This window comes from Miniopterus schreibersii (genome assembly GCF_964146895.1).
Source record: "Miniopterus schreibersii genome assembly, chromosome: 8".
Lineage (NCBI taxonomy): Eukaryota > Metazoa > Chordata > Mammalia > Chiroptera > Miniopteridae > Miniopterus > Miniopterus schreibersii.
This window is the reverse complement of record NC_138109.1, coordinates 8,338,642-8,358,539: the sequence shown is the minus strand read 5'-3', so window position 1 is coordinate 8,358,539 and position 19,898 is coordinate 8,338,642. Positions and strand designations below refer to the sequence as shown.

Sequence of the window (19,898 nt, the reverse complement as noted above, 5' to 3'; positions counted from 1 at the left end):
GGCGAGGTAGGGGGAGGAGTGGGAAAGGTGGCCTCCCCATGCCTTCCTAATCGCCACAGGTGGCGCCGGTTGTCCCTGCACCCGTAGCTGCCCTGAGCACCCCCTCTGGGCAGCGTGGGCATTGCGCCCTCCAGAGAAGACTGCCCTTTCCCTCAAGCGGGCAGCATCCCCTGGTCCTGGGCCACCATGGGTGTTCTGCTTAAGGTTAACACAGACCACCCAGCCGCTCCCCCTGCGCTTTCACCGGGTGAGCCTTCAGCAGGCTGAGCCGCAGAGTCATTCATTCATTCACTCATTCATCCATTCAACAAACAATTTGAGTGTCTACTGTGTGCCAAGCACAGCTGTGAACACAACAGACAAGGCGCTGGCAACTTCGTGGGGGGGAGACAGTTCATAAATGAGATAGTAGGTGAAGTACGAGGTATATTAGAAGGTAATAAGTGCCAGGGAAGAAAATGATGCCAGGAAGGGACTAGGGGTGTGGGGGAGACGGGGTTTGCCATTTAAGATAAGGTGTCCAGAAAAGACTCCATGAGAAGGTGACCTTTGCATAAAAGAGAAAAAGGTCAGGAGGCAGAGGGCCTTCAGCTGGATCTCGGGTCAGAGAGCTCAGGTGAAAAGAAGACCAGGTGCAAGAGCCCTGAGGTTGGAGTGTCTGAAGGCTTGTGGGACCTCAAGAAGCCAGTGTGCTGGGGTGGGGTGAGCAAGGGGGACAGTGGGGGAAGATGTCCAACAGGTCATGGTCACATGGGGCTCACAAGGCCACTGTTGAGATTTGGGCTTTCACTCTGGCTAAAATGAGAAACCATTGGAAGGTTTTGAGCAAAGTAATGACATCATCTGATTTATGGTCTAGAAGGTTCACTCTGGCTCCTGTAAGGTAGACCATAGGGGTAAAGGTGGAAGCCAAGAGACCCGTTAGAAAGCTGTTGTAGGGACCAATGAGAGAGAAGGTGGTAGCCAGGACCAAGGAGGAGTTGGTGGGGATCACCACAAGAAGTGTGGGGTTCTGGATGCTTCTGAAGATGATGGATGATGGGTCTTTACTGAGCTGGGAACAGCTATGGAAGATCAGGGCTGTGGTGCCATCAGTAGCTCAGCATGACCTGTTGCTGCCCCAAATAGTACCACAAACTTTTCTCTCAGTTTCTGTGGGCCAGGAATTGGGACACAGCTTACCTGGGTCCTCTGCTTCAGGGCCTCAAAAGGCAGCAATCAAGGTGTTGGTTGGGCTGGGCTCATATCCAAAGACGACTGGCGAGGGACCCCCTCCAAGCTCCCATGGTGATTTGAAGGATTCTGTCTTGTGGGCTGTTGGTCAGAAGCCGCCCTCAGTTCCTTGCCAAGTGGGTCTCTCCAAATGGCAACTTGCCTCATCAGAGCCAGCAACTCAGAAGAGAGAATCCACTAGCAGGACAGAAGGCGCGATCTATGTCACCTAATCGCAGAAGTGATGTCCCATCACCTGTGCCACATTCTGTTGTTAGGAGCAAGTCACTAGGTCTGGCACTCATCTAAGGGGAGGGAATTGCACAGGGCATCGGTGCGAGGAGCTGGGGGGGTCATGAGGCATCTGACAGGCTGCTTCCTTAATGCTGAGCTGTCACACCAGTGGCCTGCAGTGGGCTGGAGTAGGGGTCAGGGGAGGTGAGGCAGCAAGGATGATCCTGGGGGACAGTAGTCCTGGGATGGGGAAGACAGTCCAGAGTTCTGAGTCCACAGAGTCCCCTGGTACTGTTGATTCTGCATTTGGGGCAACAGAAATGTATTCCCAGAGCCTCAGAAAAGGAGCCAGAGAGGGGCGAAGCACCCCCGGGAGTGCTGGGCTGAGAGAATGGAGAGATGGGGTGGAAATCCTTCACAGTCATTGGACCCAATCATCAGCCTCATCCGAGCCTCTGTGGGTCTGTCTGTCTGATAAAGGACATGCAGATGACCCCTGAATTGTGCCTTCACCCTTGCAGAGCCTCCTAGCCAAATCCAACTGGTCTTTCCTAACCCTCTCCCCTCCTCTTTTGCTTTTCTTCCAGAATCTTCCCTTGTGAAGAAGAGAGCAGGTTGGGACAAGTGAGGCCGGCTCCATGTATCCAGAATCAACCACGGGCTCCCCGGCTCGGCTCTCCCTGCGGCAGACAGGCTCCCCTGGCATGATCTACAGGTGACTCCTGCCCCCAGACCTCGCCAGGGTCAGTCCTGCCTCTAGGAGGGGTTTCCGAGGCCACTATCCTCCCCTTGACCCGGAGGGAAGGACCCAGTGAGGCCCATAGGGCTGTGAGGTGCAGTGGGCAGGCGTGGTTCCTCCAGTGCTGCGCATGCTCGGGGCAGGACTCAAACACCAGGAGGGTGGAGGTGGGGGAAAGGCCAGGTGCTCACCAGGCACCTTTGAGAAGCCACTTCCAAAGCCAGCTCTGGGTCTTTCTGTTTGGATATATCCCGAGCTGAACCACAGGGAGAGGGCAGAAAGCATTGGGCCCAAGCACCACAGAAACCTGAGGCCTAGGTGGAATCCTGGGGCCCATCAGTCCTTGAGCGACTGGACGTTTCTAGATAATTATCAGGGCCTGAGCCACAGCGAGCATCCATGGAAACCACAGGGAAAAGGGGTGTCCCTCCATCAAGACCCTAAAAAGAATCCACGGTCATATTGCAGACTTGCTGGCAAGTCGGACGACAGGCAGTTCTTGGTTCGAGGGTTTCCTACTGCTGCTCTAAAGCATAGTTCGTTAAAACCCAAACAGACTGTCCCCAAGGGTTTACCTCCCGTCTTCATTTCCTCTGCTCTGTGTGGGAGCGAGGCCGGCACAGAAGGACCCCAGTGTCCCAACAGAACGGGCTTGTGCCCTCGTGCGCCACTGGGTGGCGCTGCCGCCGAGCGCTTGGTCCCGGGCGCGCGTCCTCCCGCCAGCCCCGAGCACAGCGGAGCCGGGTGGGGCCGGGCCTGCGGGTGTCGCGAAAGCTCCCGGGCTGGCACCTCCCTGTGGTTAATGCCAATTGTGGACTCTCTCTTCTCTCCCTCCTTCTCTCCCCCATTGCTGTCCGCAGTACTCGGTATGGGAGCCCCAAAAGACAGCTCCAGTTTTACAGGTAACGAGCCCTCCGTTCCCCCAAATCCGCAAGCTGAGCGCAGGGGCGCGGGAGGGAGGGTCGGGCGCGCTCTTGGTTTCTCGGAGACAGAAATCCCCCGACGAGGCGGGGCTCTGTTGTCCCTCGGTGCTCAGTCCCGTGCCGTCTGTTCCATGTCCTGGTGGGAAATGTGAAGTCCGGTTCACTGAGCTGATCTTCTGGAATCTGCTTTGATTTGAGCAAAGGGACTTGTGATAGCTGCTTAGCTCTCGCCGGCTCTGCCTTAACGCCTCCCCCTCAGGCGCCTTCAGGCCCGGAGGAGGCGCCTTCCGGACGCGGTTTGTGCCTCTTGGGTTCTCCGAGTCAGACGCTGTGGCAGCCCAGCCCACGTCCCCTTTCCCTTCGATGGGCGCTGATTTGCCGCCTCAGGGTAATGAATGGGCAGGCCGAGTCCCGGGTGCGCCCCGACGTGGCCTGGATCAGGGAGAGGCGGGCTCGCTGACGTCTTTCTCCTGCGTTTCCCTGTTGGTGAATCAGCGCACAGTGTTCGCAGGGCAGAGGCTCTGTGCCCAAGGCACGTGGTGCCAAGGAGACCGCAGGTCAGTCAGCAGGGTCCTCTCGGCTGGCCTTCCTCCCTCTGGGCCACCTCTTCTTAACCTGTACAGTAGGGAGGGTGCCCCAGCAGGACACATGCTTCCTGCAAAGTCTCTAACTCTAGGTATTTACTTTGATATTTTTCTCCTGTGGGGAAGATGTCAGCATGCAGATCCGCAGGTCAGCTCCGCCAGCCTTGGGACTGTGTGGGGACTTGGTGCTGCTCTTGGGGGGTCAGGGCCCTAGTGTCCCTGGTGGGTTTTGGCATTCAGGCCCGGGAGGCCTCTGGGTCCAGAACCAGCTTCCCAGTGTCGTGCTCGCCGACCTGTGACTGGACCATGGGGCGGTTCCTGTGATGCACCAGGAATCAGGCAGTGGGTGCAGGGTCGTCGGCGCTGGGTTCCCCATATAGCTCTTCCCTTCTGCAGCCCTGGCGCCTCTGACCGTGACCATGGGCCCGGGGTCCTCGGGCTAATTTTGCTGCTGCTTCAGTGCCTCCCATGCAGTCTCCCTCCTTACAGAGAGCTTTAAAGAGATGAGCAAGCCTTTGATTCTACTCAGATTTCTACTAGATATGATTTTGCCTGAAATAGTCAGTCTGAATATGGGCTTGCACGTGCGTTTATTGGAGGAAATGTTCATCATGGTGTCTGTATGCAATGGCCCAACCTGTCAGAGCGAATGTGTGACACTCGTCTGGGCAGGTTCTGACCAGTGAATCCAAATGTGCACTTGAACTGCATCCTCAGACATCCAGGGCTGCCTCACTCCCGGAAGGAAAGGAGTGACATGGGACAGACGGGCAGAAAAGTCCCGGGGTCAGACCCACCAGCTGAGAGGGCCTGGCCCGTGGGAGGGGCCTAGGAAGTTGTCGAGTTGAAGTGAGGGAGTGCTCCTTGACCCTTGGAATGCATGGATCCAAGGTCTTTCCACCCCTGTGGGGATCCTCTGGATGAGCAAGCCCTGTTGGAGAACTGAATCCCCACATCCCTGTCCACCTCTCCACTCCATGTCTGATGCCACCAGCTCTGGCCATCCTGCCTTTGAAGATTTCTAGTGTGGTTTCTTCACACAGACACTTGGGTGTCTCTTGTGGGGCCTCTGATGATGACCTCTCAGGGGTGGGATCTTTGCTCAACATACTGGGTGCCTGCCACTCCCAGTGGGGCATCCTTGTCACCCAGGCACTGACATGGCTCTCGATGGTTATTTAAGTCAGTCAGCACTGTGGAGCCACTCCTGGAACAGGACAGAGGTGTTCAGTAAATGCTCTGCCCTCAACCCCGTATCGGTCAGCTGTTACACAGAATGCTGGGTAACGCACAACCCCAAAACTCACTGCTGTACAAGAGGCATTCATTTCTTGCTTATGTGTTGGTGGGTTGAGTATAGTTCAGTCCATCTAGGCTGGACTCAGCTCTGAGCTGCAGGGTGGGTCCAGGTGCCCATCCTCTTGTCGTTCCTAACTAGGGGCTGTCCCAGGCCCATTCTTCTCATGGCAGAAATGCCAGAGGAAAAGCAGAAACCTGTAATGTCTCTGAAGGCCAAGGTTAGAACCCACGCACTGTCACTTCTCATTCTTTTGGCCAAAGTGAGTCTCATGACCCAGCCCAGTCAGAGGGTAGGAAGGAAAGTTACTCCCCCCCCCACCCTCAGCGTGGGAGGAATCAGTCCCGTGATACAGAGAGGGACAGAGGATCGGCAACAGTAATGCGACCTATTCCAGAGCCCAAATACTCCAATAGTATCCATGAGGTGAAACATATCTGGGAGAAGTTTAAAAAGCTGCTGGGGTCCAAGGAGGAAAGAGCCACAGCCCACTGAGAGTCAGGGAGGCTTCATGGAGAAGGCAGCACGGGGGCCTTGAGCTGGGCCTTGAGGTCTGGACAGGATTCAACACAGAAACCAGGAATAACGTTCCAGTAGATGTGACAGCCTGAGCCACAACCTGAGAGACACACAGAGAAGAGGAAATGGTTTCACAGACAGGCCATCAGGGATGGGACAAAGTGTGACGAGAAGCCAAACTGTAGAGGTAGATGGGAGTCTGACGAGGGAGGGCCTTGAATGCCAAGCTAAGCAGCTTGGGCTGCATTCATGGGGCACTGGGGCGCCATCGGTGGTGTCTGAGCAGGGCAGGGATCTGGGCTCTGCTGTAGGAGGGAGGCCTGGTAGCAGGGAGTAAGAGGGGGGACAAGAGTCTGGATGTGGGAGACAGGAGAGATGGAGAAGGGCTGAACTGAAGGAACCACAGGAAGAGGAACGAAGGGGGGCAGGGCATAGGAACAGGGTGTCTGGAGCCATGTCCATGGGCTTGTCAACCAACAACATTGTGTTGACAGAAAGGAGCAGTGGCCCAGAGGAGGGAGATGGTCCTCATTCAAAGCATGTCAGGCTGATGACCACCAATCAGCAATGAGGCCCAGGGCCACCTCCAGCCAAGGGGGACATGTGACGGAGTAGTGGGCTTGGGCCTTTGAGAAAAAAAACACATCTCATTTCCACAACCAAGGCTTTTGCAGACATTAACACTGCCAGTCACCTCCCTTGTGTCCTCTCAGCCATGCATTTGCATTTCATGTACTTTCTACTCAGGGCCTGGGGCTGTGATTTCCCCTCCAACCTGGAGGCTGGTGGCAGCCATGCTGTTTGCAGGTTTTTCATGAGGTAAAGAGCTTAGCCTCTGTCCAAAATCCCACATGCACTGGCCATTTTTTTCTCTGGAAGGTAATGTCATGCTGAGATTTTTTGGCATCCTGGGATGACCCAAAGTGCCTCTGGAACAGGGGCTCAGCATAGCCTCACCCCAGAGCTCAGCCTCAAAGCATTTCCCAAACCCCAGAGCAGGATGTGTGCTGTGAGGAAGGGTCCCTGTGGGGTCCCTGTGGGGACCACCTGGGGGAGTGGCAGAGTGGTGTCCAATAGCAGGCTTCTGGAACCTTCTGGCCACTTATAGATACTCGTTACCAATCTGGGGCACATCCCAGTGGAAGGGAGGAGGGGCATTCATCCGATTGTGCTGAGGGGAGGTCTCCTCAGACCTCAACCCCTTCAGTGTGGGTGGTAGTCACATGCCACGGGGACTCCAGCTCCCCTACTGCACACAGTTAGGAATGCGGTGGGGACTGAGCTGCACGTCTGGGTCCTGTCCTCAATAACAAAAAGCCTGGCCTGTCCTTTTCCACCTGTGGTTCCCAGAGTTCGTGTTCCTGGCCCTTGGAAGCAGTGGGCCCAGGAGAATGGCAGGACCCTAGCTGGTGCTCCCCCAGCCCCAATGCTGGAGTCGGCCTGGCCAGCAGCACCACAGATCTGCACTTCCCGGGCTTTTAGGGGCAGAGGCGCTCCTGAATAATTCAGCCTGTTTCACCGAGATGAAAATGCCCTAATAGGACTAATGGACTTGCTGCCTCCAAGCCCGACCCCTGGGGGACTCTTCTCATTCACTAACTGCCTCTGACGTTCTGCAGTGACACTCCCTAATGAAAAAGCTGCTGCACCAGATCCTTAGAGCATCTGGTGAACCCTAATAAACTAGGCTGTCCTTTTTAACGAGCAGACGCCAGAAGGCAGGTGAGTGGCCCTTCGGCTCCTGGGGTCAGTGGCAGAGCCTTTTTGGGGAGAGTGCTGCTTGGGGACAAGTGTCCTGGGGACAGAATAACGGACGGGTGGTATTCAGGGTGCATTAGGCTGATCGGAAATTAGATTCTCTATATTTTTTCAAAGAGGAAAACCTCCCAAAAAACCAGCCGTGGGTAACCGTGAGATGAGCTCTGGGGGAGGCAGGTTGGGGGCTCTGCCGCTGGCACCTGCTTGCTCCCAGACCTGTGAGTGCAACGGTCTGTCTATCCAGGGAGACCTGGGTGTCCAGCTCTCACCTTGTTGGGCTCACCACTGAGATTCAGCATTTTCAGTTTTCCCGGGAATGACAGAAGGACATTTGGTGGCTGCCTGGAAACACGCGGGCCTGAGCAGGCTGGGCTGCTTGGCTGGGCCTTGGCTTGCTGACTGTTCTGGAGCAAAAGTAATTTTGTTTCTGCCTGGACTCCATGCTGCTTCCCTCTGCATTCCTGCTTTCAGGAACTTTGCCTGGTTTCTCCGATGTGGAGACGACTGTCGCTCTTTAAAGAGACGGTCGGGATTCCTTCCAAACCTCATGCTTCGGTGGCTTTCGGTAAACAGACCACAGTTCAGAAATTCCATGTGAAGGCTCTTCAGGGCAATCATGATTCCCACTGACTTAATGAGGCTAACATCTTCCTTTCTCTCCTCTTTCCATGTCACGGGGCTCATTTACGTGAATTCCTCCGGGTCCCCCTGGCCCTCCACAGGAATAGATTTGCAAACGGCAAAAGGCAGGCCCCAGCTCAGGAAGAACCTGTAGGCACTGTAATTAGCAATGGCTCTTGAGTAGGGGGCTGCTTTTCCTTGAGATGGGGTGCAGGTGGTGAGGGAGAAGGGGAAGTCAGTGCTTTTAAGCTCTGAGAATCAAGGGGGCTGGCAGGAGCCCCAAGGATGTCTTCCTGGGTCCACTTTGTCCAAGGACCTAACCGTGCTCCAGTTGCCTTCAGAGGAAGCGGAGGAAGCCCCAGTGTGAGGAAGTGCAGGGAGCCAGGCTCTGTCTTCTCCAAATCCGCAGCACTGGGGACCATCAGGATTCCTTCATGGGGTCATGCCTCCTCGAGGGCCTTAGAAGGGGGAATGTTTCCCAGTCCCCCCTTCTCCTGCTCTGCATGGTCCTCTGGCTGCAGACCCCCTCATAGGTGCCAGGTCCTCACCCCTCCACCTTTGCCCAGGGGCTGCCATGCTCACCCACACCCCACCTCTCCCAGTGAGTTGGCCAGGCACCAGGGGACACTCACAGGAGGAGGCTCTGGGCTCCCTCTGTGCAGGCAGGTCCTAGAGCTGCTATAAGGAAGGATCACAAGCAGGGGAGATCCTCTAACTCCTGGCCACACCCTGCCCTGCACCCATCTCATTAGGAGCATATGTTCTCTGCAAGATGGGGTGATTATTAATGTCTGAATTTTGTCCAGGCAAACATTTTCTAGTGATATTTGGTACCTGCATGGATCTCTCGTGTCATTCAAGCCCATGCTCACGTGCGCTCTCTCGAGGGGCCTGCCCTGTCTGCCAGCCCCTGTACCCTACACCCTGTTTTGTGTATTTTTGTCCCCACACCACTTATCATAGCCTCATATCCCATGTTGCTAGCAGCCGCCTCTCTATACAGGGCACATTCCCACTGCAACACCAGCTCCTGCCCAGCTGCCCAGGCTGGTCCCATGCAGCCCGAGGCAGCCCGTGCAAGAGGCCCTGCTCGTCCTACTTCACAGACATGGAGACTGAGGCTTGGGGCGGTCAGGTGCCTGCCTGGGTTGCACAGAGTGGGTGACAGACAAGGCTGCCCTGTCCAGACCTGGGCATGTAGCCACATGTCATCCCAGCTTTGGGATCTTGGCTAGATTTCTAGAGCCAAACCATACCGGGTGCTTTTTTGTGGGTAATGTCTTGAAAGCTAATGGCTATTGATCTCAGCCCGACTGGGCCCAAGCACCTGACATGGGGCCTGTTTTTTGGAAAGTGCCCCTGCAACTGCAGCCAGCCTGCTGGGAACATGGGCCCCAGGGAAGCCAGGACTAGCCTGCTCTCGCCCCACACAGGGCTGGCAACAGGCCACACAGCCACCTCTGAAGCAGCTGCCTGATGTTGTCCTGAGTGCACTTGGAGGTGGGGAGGAAGGGATGGAGCTGGTGCTGCTGCTTTTCCTAAGATGCCCCCACCTGGAACCCCAGGCCCCTCTTCTGGCCCCAGAGTGATTCTCTTGGAAGGTGGGACTTTTCATACCAGGGGCATCCCTGCCTGCTTTAGCATCCATCAGTGACTTCAGTCCAAGCACTTGGGGGAAATCAGAGGTCATGGGCCCTGCAGGCTCCCCTCCCTATGGATCTGAGCCCCCTCCCAGCCCCCAGGAGAAGGCAGCCTGCAGAGAGCCTGGGCCTGAGTCAGGGAGTCAGCCCAGCCCTGCCAGGTTCTGTGGGGCACTGCCAGGGAAATGCCCAGTCACTGCTGGGACACCGAGCATGCAATGGTGAAAGCAGGCAACAGAGCCCTTGCCCTGCTTACCTTTAGGTCAGCAAATGCAGCAAACAAGATGATTGGAGAAGACTAGCACATTAGATGATGACAGGTGCCCTGGGGAAAAATTGCAGCAGGAAAAGGGTGGGGTGGAGAGCTCACCCAAGGAAGGGGCTGACCAGGCGCTCCACTGACATCTCCGCCCTCAGGGACCAAGCTGCAGCCTCTGAAGCTGCCTCTGCTCTGGGGACAGCCCTTGCAGCTCTTCCCAGGGAAAATCATTTTTTCCCTTGGGGACAACAGAGGTGGGGACAATACCGGTTCCTCCAACTCTCAGGGCTGGGCTCCAGGTTTCCGCTCTGCAGCTGACTCATCTTCTCTCCTTGGTGATGGCGACGCTGCTGAGGCCACGGTGCTGGCATGTGGGCTGGGCGGCGGTCTGCGGTCAGGTGTAGGGGGCACTCCTGGATTGTAGACCCTACCCCCTGTGAACATGTCCTTGTTACTGGTCAGAGATGCTGCAGGACATGGAGGCAGAGCCATGTTGTGTCCTGCACCAATTCACTCACTTTGTCCACGAATTCACACAAAGGGTCACATTCTACACACACGCTTCCCCCTTTGCCCTTAGCCGCCATCTCTTAGGACTCATTGCACGTCCATCACGTAGAGACGCCTCGCCCTTGAAGGCTGCATGAGTTCCCATGTGACAGGTGGACTCTCACGTACCCAGCTTCCCTGCTGATGGACATTTGTGTTCTTCTTAGTTTCTGAGGGCAGCGTCGTCTTCTTTTAGGATGACCATGTAGCAATGGTTCTTAACATTTAAGCTTTGACATTTCCCTGCTAAACCTATCCCCCATCGCTCTCCCTTACATGCATCCTGCTCGGTCTTCCTATTGCAAGAATCCGTGGGCTGTGACATATTTAGTGGTCACAGAGCATGGAGCCTGGAGAACGCTGCTGGTGCAATGGCTCGTTCCACAAGCCCAGAGTGTGTGTGCGGATGGCTTTCCCTTTACAAGGCTTGTGATGGGGCGAGGTGTGCCTGGCATAATCACACTGGAGTTTACCTCAGCGACAGGTGTGCTTCTGCTGCTTCTGAGGCATGTCCCTTTACCTGGTCCTACCCGGCAATCCCTCCTGGGAGCACCGTGCCAGTGTCTTCGGCTTTGGGGCTCGGGCTGGCTGCATGCTCTCCGTGCCCCGTTTTCACCGGAGCACCTTGAGTTCTTCCGCCTGGAATGCAGCGTCACCTGGGCTCGATTCATGGCGCAGGGGGGCGTGCCGGGGGTGTCCCTGGCCACGCAGCCTTGAGGACATGCAATCGAACGCCAAGAGATGTTTCATCCAGGGGCCAGGCCCCATCCCCGGGCACCAGCACCCCTTGGTGGCCGCTCTCGTTGGAGGATGTGTCTCTGCAGCCGCCCTGCCCCAGGGCCAGTGTCCAGCTTGGGCAGTGGGGACAGCGGCGTGCCCTCTGACCCGTCGCCACTCGGCCTTTCCCGTCTGGACAGTGGCGGCTCCCAGGCGGTACCATGTTGTCCATGACGTACAGCGAGAGCCTGAGGAGCGTGAGCAGCAGGTGTCACTCTGACTGGGCCCTGCACCCCGTCCGCCAGACCGACACCCTGGAGCTGCAGCGGCTGCGGGAGGTGCGGGCGGCCGCCCAGGCCAGGAACATGGAGAGCTTCCTCCGCATGCACGGCCTCTCCCTGGACGGCTGCACCGCCCGGCGCACGGGCATGAAGTACCGGTAAGGGCCGCGGCGGGCAGAAAGCACGGGCACCCGGCAGGGGGCAGGACACCCGGAGAACGACTTCATTGTACTTTGGGGTAAACATCTTGTGCTTAAAAATTCAAACCACATAGAAACATACGAAAGAGGAAAACGGAAGTCCGAATAGTCCTGGCCTCCAGAGAAAAGCACTGGTTAACTTTAGTACATTCTGTGTGAAAAGAGAATGTGGTTTCTAGAAAAAACTTGCAGAAGGGGGTGGAAGTGCTCTTTCACTTGTCTTCTTGCAGCGTCACTGGGACAAAGTAATTATTAGGGGCTGATGGCACATAGTGAACAAGCTTCATTTACCATCTCGAATGACAAATCCATCTCTGTAGTGGAAATCCAGGGTGGGCCCTTGAGTTGGGCTGACCTCATGGGAAGTGGTCTTCAACAGGTGGCCTCTGGCTTGGTTGCTACAACCACACCTGTATCGTAGCAAAGATGTGGATTAAATGTTCCTTTGGGTGACAGGCATGTAGGGCTGGCTCTTCAGAGCCTCAGAAGGACATTCCGTTGAGCGCGCTCGGCTTTGAAATCAGCACCTGGGACAGCGCCCGGCCCCCTGCTCCCTCTTCTGACAGCCTCAGAAAGCGGAGCTGGCGGTTTCGTTTCTAAATTGCATTAGTGCAGCTTTATTCCTGCGCCTCCCACGGACAAGCCCTCGCCCGAGCCAGTCAGCCAGAGGGGACCCTCCCTGCCTGGTCTGTGTAGCGTTGCCAGGTTTAGCAAATAAAAATACAGGATGCCCAGTTACACTTGAATTTCAAATAAACAACACATTATTATTATTATTATTTTAGTGTAAATATGTCCCATCAGATATTTGGGACATCCTTATACTAAAAAGTTACTCGTTGTTCATGTGACTCTCAGATTTCACTGGGTGTCTTATACTTGACCTCTGGCTCCCACCTAACACAGGCCCAGGGGTTACCTGGCTGTTCTCTGGAGAGCAGAGCAGAGACCAGCCCTGGTGCTTTAACATTTTCTCCTATGGACAATGTGTTTGGGCCTTTGGCTCATTGTTTGAACATGTGGTCGTGGTTTAAAGAAAGAAAACATCCCATTAGATGGCAGAATTCTGAAGGCTTTGTATTCTGAATCCAGCTGTAAGGGAAGGACAGAGGGTCAACTAGCTAGGCCTCAAGGAGCTCCTAATTCTGATGGAAATTTCTCAAGAGGGAGATGAGACTACATTTTTTTCTATTTTTGGCTAGTCATTGAAACTTTTCGTTAATTCAGCAAATGTTTATTGAGGGTCTACTTGGCTCCACGTAACCAGTCAGTGCCACATGAACATCCTGGTGGGGGGAGGTAGAGGAAAAGCAGGTAACACCTAAGCAGTGAGGGAGGCCAGGGACAGCTGAGACCCGCACCATCTGAAGGGGAACATCTGGAGATGTGGGGAAGAACCTTCCAGGCCAAGGGACAGGGGCACGACCAAAGAGAGGAGAGAAGGCCCAGGACTGGGCTGCAGTGAGGAAGGCGAGAGCAATAGGGACCAGGAAGGGAGGACAGAGCTTGTCCTTCACCCCCTGGGAAGACCTCAGCTCCTTCCCTTGTGCATACTAGCTGCGATCAAGGAGACACTGGAGTGAATTGTGTCCCCCAAAATTACATGTCTACCCAGAACCTCAGAAAGTGATCTTATTTGGAAATAGGGTCATTACAAATGTAATTAGTTAAGACGAGGTCATACTGGAGAAGGGTGGGTTCTAAATCCCAATGATTGGCTTCCTTATAAGAAGGCCATGTGGGGACACACAGGGAAGAAGTCATGTGACAGTGGAGGCAGAGACGGGAGTGATATGGTCCTTATTAAAAGCCAAGGAGCACCTCGGCTTTGAAAAGCTGGGAGAGGCGGGATGGAGCCTTTGTGATCTGCACTGGACCCTGAGAACACTGAGGCAGGGAGAGGAAGTCGCTGCCACAGGCTACCCAGCCCATGAGCAGGGAGCCCAGGACCAAACAAGGTTTTATCCTTAACTTCTGTGTGAAAAGGCAGGGCCAGGGCTGAGAGCAAGTTCAGCCACCATGGTTGCAAACATCTCTGGGTGGGTTCTTCTCTGGGTCCTTGTCGGAGCAGAGGATGGACAGCCAGCAGGTGTGAAAGGCCCCTGCGGGCCCGAGGTGGGAGGGACAGAGTGGCTCCTCAGACCACCCCCCTCACTTTGTCAATGGGAGCCGAGTCCCAGAGAGGGCAGGACACCCACCTGTGATCACACAGTGAATTAGCAGCAGAGCCTGGGCTGGACCCCTGACCACCTGCCTCCTGTCCAGTGCACTTTCTCAGCCCCTCCCAAAGGGCAAGAAAGGACCCAAAAGTCAGCTTTGACAAGGGCCTATCCTGCAGGACCAAGAGTGTCACTCTGGGGGTCAGAGGGCAAAGCCGTTCTTGCCAATGGGGACATCTCTCTGGGTTTCAGGAAACCCCGTGAGCCATGAGTGTGGAAAAAGACTGAATGGGGAGGGTCTTCATTCATTCATTCACATATTCATTCACTCATTCATTCCAGAAGTATTTATTGAGCGCCTGTTGTGACCTAAGTACTGTGTAAGTGCTAGAACTTCTCCGGTCTCTGGTCTCTGACCCCTGGGTTTCTTTCCTCGGGTCGTATGTGTCATTATCATCTAGACAGAGTGGTCTTTTCTCCTCCACGTTTCTGGCCAAGCCCCGGTGGAGGCCCCACTTTCCTGGGCAAGGACCACGAGCAGATAGTGCCAGCCAGAGCCGCTGCCTGCGAGCTCAGCCGTCCACTGGCTGCACAGCCTGTCTCTCCCCATCCTGGCTGAGCAGCCATCAGCCTGGAGCAGCCAGTGCCGCCACCGGGGACCGGCCAGGGCAGAGGCTTGTGCAAACTGCCTCATAAATAATGAATCACCGGATGCCTTCTGAGCCTCTCACCGGTCACCTAATTGACTTGGTGGGAGTCCCAACAGCCCTCCGTGTGCAGCCCCAGGAGCTAGATGCCAAGATCCCTGTGAGAGGCTCAGGAAAGCCTGGAGAAGCAGCTGCTCCCCGAACCCCCAGGAGGCCACCCCAGGAGAGCTCAGCCCCCAGGCCCCTGCCCGCTGCCCCACAGAGGGGCCCCCCCTTCTCCTTCTCCCGTCAGAGGCCACGATGTCGCTCATTGGTCAGGAGTAACTGGCAGCCCAGCCCTGCTGGACACTGCTGGGGGCCGGGCAGCCCGAGCCAGACCAGGGTGATGGCGGAGGAGGGACCCCCAGACACGAGGGAGAGGTGAGAGGGGACAGAAGGTGACGCCCTCGCTGGATTGCCGAGTCCCCTCTGAGGTCTTCTCCAGCACAGTTCTGGAAATTTGACTCTCTTGCCCGGAAGGCTGCACAGGCGTTTTCTCCACCGTCGTCTTCGGAAATCGCTGCTGACGGAAGGCCCCGCAGCTCCTCCGCCTTCTGGGATAAAGTCTTGTCTGGCGGAGAAGGGGCAGATGACTGCGGAGCCCCGAAGGAGGGGGGACGAGCCCCTGAGCTGAGTGCCGGCATCCCTCAGCATGCAGGTGTCCTTCGTGTGCTCGGAGCATGGCCTCAAGGGCAGGGGCCCCGACGAGCGGCTGGGCCGGCCGGCCACCAGCAGCCCCAGCCTGGGCACCCGCGGCCGCTTCCGCGCTGTGGCCATGGTGGCCCGGAGCCTGGGACAGCTGTCAGTACAGAGCCTCCCAAGCGCCAGTGACACCAGCGTGAAACAGCCGGGGATGAAATATAGGTAGGAGGCTTAGATGGCTTTGCGGGGTGGGGGCTGCCTTCCCCCACCTCGTCTGGGAGAGCCGGTAAATTCTGCAAATCCCATCAGACTTGGGTGGTTTTTGAGCTGAGAGGCCAGGAGGGGACTTTTCTAGTCTTGGCAGGCAAGGTGAGAAATAAAATCAAGGCTTGGGGTCACCCCCAAGTTTCTTCACGACCGCAGGGAGAGAGAAGGTGCATGGTGGCTTCTCTTCCTCCTGCCCGTCTGTTTCTGTTCGGTGTGGGGAGAGGTTACAATAGCCAAGCCCCTAACATCAGACTCTGTGGTCTTCCTGTTCCCGGGACCCCCAGGCACTGGTCACAGGCTCCCTGCCCTCCCCCTGGGCACACGGGGCCTCAGAAGCTGCCCTGTGGGTGGTCTGATGTCTTTGCAGCTTGGCCACAATGACAAGCGTTGGTTTGATAGTCAGCAACTACTGGGTGAGCCATAGGATGGAAATAATCTTCCCTCCCTGGCCTGAGCCAGACCCCAGGCCCAGGTTCCTCTACAGGCAGGACAGTGGCTCTGCAGGCCTCGGAGCCACATCTGGAATCTTCTGCTGGTGCTCAGCCACACATGATGATGGCACAGGCTGTCAAGTGTCCCTCTGCTTTGGGCTCAGGCCCCAGGGGCTCCAGACTCTCCCACCCAGGCCCCTGCCCAGATGCTCAGTGGATTTGCCAGGTGGAAATGGGGGGGTCCAGCTTTGTACAAAGGGCCCCTGTGGGGGGTCTGGCCTTTCTTATTCTCCACGAGTCTCTCTGTGCCCAGAGCCCTTATTGCTTCGAGAACAGTGTTCCTGGGAAAGGGGAGTCCTTACAACAAACCACCTGCATAAACTGGAAAAACCAGGTTAGCTCTCTGGCTCCCAGGTGTCGCAGGATAAGTGTTTCCAACTCTTCTTTCTGTGACTCAAACAGACACATAGTCTCAGAAAAACTACAGATGAATCTAGGTGTATTTCAAGAGAATGTCTGGGTTGTTAGCTGGCGTTGGTGGCAACTGTAAAGTGAGAGAATTGATCCTGACAACGGAGATGCCCTCCAAACCAGTGCCCCAAGGGTGGACTTCATGTGAAGGAACCAGGTTGCAAGTCCTACGTCTCCTCGAGATGGGTTCTGGAATAACTGGGCCCTTCTGCGTCAGTGTCCTTGCCCCTTCCCTCCCTGGGAGCTCGGGGGAGGCTTGACATTCTGCAGTGGACCTCTGGGGTAAAAGGCCTTTTGTTCCATCCTCTGACCTCAATGAGGAGCATCCAGAATGGAATTCTCGATTCTAGAAGCTCTGGGGGCTCATATCTTGTTAAGTGGGGATGAAAAGCTAGGAGTAAACAATATATATATTTTTTACTTTGATACCTGTTACCTGCTGTGATCTTTAAGTCAATCCTAGTATCCTCAAAGGAGTTCATATAAATGAGACCATTTCTAAAAATATAAAATGCTATGTAAATGAAAAAAGTGGCTGTTAACGGGATTTCCCTCCTGAGATCCTAAGATCCACTGAGGAGTAGATCTCAAAGAGACTGAGTGCTGAGGATGACTGTGTGTGCACATGTGTATGCATGTGTTGTGCATCCGTGGGCGTGGGCACGTATGCATGTGTGACACATGCGGGAGGCAGGAGGGCAAGGCAGGAAAGGGAGATAGATGCTCATTGGGCTGGGGATTTACAGTATGAGGACCTGGATTCAAATCCCAGCTATACTACTTCCTAACTGCAGGACCCCATCTGTCCTTACATGTGGCCGGGGTGGGCGAGCTTCACTTGAGGTGCGGGAGGGGGAGGTGGGTTCATCCCCTGTGGGGTGTTTCATAGCAGCTGAAATGGAAGTCAGAATTCGAACCATGGGGCACCCTGCTGAGCATGGAGGTCCTGTCTCATGGGGAACCTACCCCACAAGGTTCCTGCCTTATGGGTACTTGCCTCAGGGGTACCTGCCTCAAGGGTGTGTACCTGCCCCCAAAAGTTCCTGCCTCACCATCACCTGCCCCATGGGGTTGCTCCCTAATGATTGTCTGAGGGCCACAGCCAGGATGCAGATGGGGCTGCAGGGTGCTTCATTCCAATCTGCCCCCACCCTGACCATCTCCTTAGGAAGCTGGCCCTTCCCAATGGCACGATCCAGGGCCAGGCCTCAGCCACACCTGTCGGTGTTAAGAGAACTAAAGGTGTGTGGCCAGCACCAGAGTGCCACTTTCTTGCCAGACGGCCCAAGAGGTGCTCAGTGCAAAGGGAATGGGAACAGGAAGTGAAACCCATGAGAAAGGGGAGGACCCAGTGTTAGGTCCTGAGGTCTGCCCCAGGGCCTGTAATTCTCACTCCCTAGTTCCGCCCTTGGGACCCTGCCCCTGCCAGCTGCAATCTGAAGAAGACCCAGAAACCCAGGCCCAGCCTTAGGGAGCCTGGAATCTGAGAGCAGGTAGACGTGTTAACAGGTAGCCACCCCACATTGACCAGAAAGCACCCTGGTCCCTTCGTCATCAAACCAGCTCATCAAAGTCATGTTGCTTTCCATCACTTGATCGAATTCTGGTCCTCTGCCCAGAGCACTGAAGGGAAAGGCCCTGAACTATTTTTAAAGAATCTGTAATTGCCCAGAGTCTGAGATGCAGTGTTTAGGGGTGCAGGGCGTCCGATGGCTACATGACAGGCCTCGGCGCTTTTCTTGGCAAAGGTTAAATCGGTGAGTCCTCATTAGCGGTTTTCTAGACCATAGCAGAGACATGAGCCAAATTAATGAAGACTAACATTGTTTGGGTTTAGGGGTTTAGTGACCTATTTTATCATTGTGTCAGGTTTTAATCAGTAGGAAATGACTTTTGCATCTTAGAAGTTTCAAGTGGTAGCATGTTACCAGCTGTGGTTCAGACGAGGCTGTGATGTGTTGAGAGCCCCACCCCCACTGAGCAGCAGATTTATAAAGCTTTTAGCCGGGAGACACCCTGTCCTTTCTCATTTCTTCTCCCAAGGCCTGGCGGCGGAGGGCAGACCTAATACCATCATTTTCATGGGGAAACAACTTGAGCGGGGCAATCGTGGCATCACGCAGTGTCCTACTTTGGCTCAATTATTCCTGCGGGCAGTGGGTGGAGAAGCAGTTGGGGAGCCTCACACCCCGGCGCTGCCCTGGTGCAGGGGGAAACTCAGCCCATCTGGTGGGCCGGAGGCCACCTGGTCTTCAGCCACTGACACAGGTGAGCTCAGCCCAGTGTTCTGTGTCCTCACCTGTCTGTTGCCAAAACCCCTCATCCTCTGATACTGGTACTTGGTCCCACTCCAGCACCTGGATTTATCTAGACCAGGTGCCCAGGCCCTGTGAACATCTGGGCATCTCAAAACAAGGCTCTGAGGGTTTCCATGTACGTGCACGTGTCCAGGGAATGGCTTTCTCAAAACTGTGCCCCCAAAACTGTTAAGAACTGCAGTTCTTTTTGCTTCATTAGCAGACTGCTTATGAGCAAGGTTCTAATTTCTCATCACGGGTACTTTCTAGCTGGCGGGGAAGTTACCTCCGCCGCTGGACACACTTGGCCTGACGAGCGCATAGGTGATAAGGTGGAGCCTTGCAGGTTGCTCTAGATCGGAACATACAAACAATGCTGAGGCACCGTTAGGTTATTTCACTGATTTATAGGAAAAGACAAGGGAAAACTTCCATTCCCTTTTTACACTTAATATTTAAAGCCTATTTGATTAGTCTGTTGTTTTCTGTGTAAGGGAAAGCTGCTGTCCCGCGTTCTGTGCTGTCTCTGTTGGAAATGACACATGCAGCGTCAGTGTCCTGTGCTCCTGTGCCCAGGCACATGTGTCATCTTGTGTCATCCTAGTGGCAACCCTGTGAGAGGGGTGGTGTTGGGAGCCCATCCTGCAGATGAGACAGGGAGGCTTCAGGCGGTTACATGACATACCCAGGGGCACTCAGCCAGGAAGGTCAGACCAGGATTTGAGTTCTGGCTTCAGGGCCTCTGCCAAATCTGCTTGCTTCCCAAAAGAGAAACCAGCTGCTAATGCATCCCCATTTAGGGAAAATCCCCAGCACTCCTGTAGGAAAGGTGGGCTGGCAGCCGGGCTGGTTTTAATGGGAAATTTGACAAGAAAGCTGGGCAATTTCCAATTACCTTAAATTTGGTGGCATGTTAAACTGATTTCAAAGTGCTGGCAAGTTTATGGTATCCACTCCCCCAGCACCCACAACGACTGCTTGTGATATGGGTGAGGCCCAGGTCTTGTAACCAGAGAAACAGAGGCTGCGGCCTGGCCAGCGTGGCTCAGTGATTGAGCGCTGACCTAGGATCCAGGAGATCATGGTTCGATTCCCGGTCAGGGCACATGCCCAGGTTGTGTGATTGATCCCCAGCAGGGGGGATGCAGAAGGCAGCCGATCAATGACTCTCTCATCATTGATGTTTCTATCTCTTTCTCTCCCCCTCTCCCTTCCACTCTCTAAAATCAATAAAAACATATGAAAAAAGAAACTGAGGCTGTGGAGGGTCAGCGTGGGCCTGAGTCAGAGAGGAGCAGGTCAGGCTCAGGCCTGGATGGAGAAACTGAGGACACAGCATCCGCTGAAGTTAGAAGTGGGATAGCTCAGGGAAGCAGCAGAGGGCCTTAGAGAAGGAGGCTGGGGGTCACTGT

General features: G+C 55.2%; 1 protein-coding gene across 3 annotated transcripts in view; it reads left to right on the top strand.

The window, feature by feature from the left end:
- The window catches only part of KCNAB2 (potassium voltage-gated channel subfamily A regulatory beta subunit 2), a 68,012-nt gene that overhangs the window by 27,169 nt on the left and 20,945 nt on the right, over positions 1–19,898 (top strand). For 2 of the 3 annotated variants that reach the window (XM_081144797.1, XM_081144798.1), the window contains exons 2-3: positions 2,034–2,161; positions 3,046–3,087. In XM_081144797.1, the coding sequence (XP_081000923.1) occupies positions 2,085–2,161; positions 3,046–3,087 (119 nt within the window). In that variant the 5' untranslated portion in view covers positions 2,034–2,084. The remainder of the gene's footprint in view (positions 1–2,033; positions 2,162–3,045; positions 3,088–19,898) is intronic. The other variant, XM_081144799.1, reaches the window with a different exon arrangement.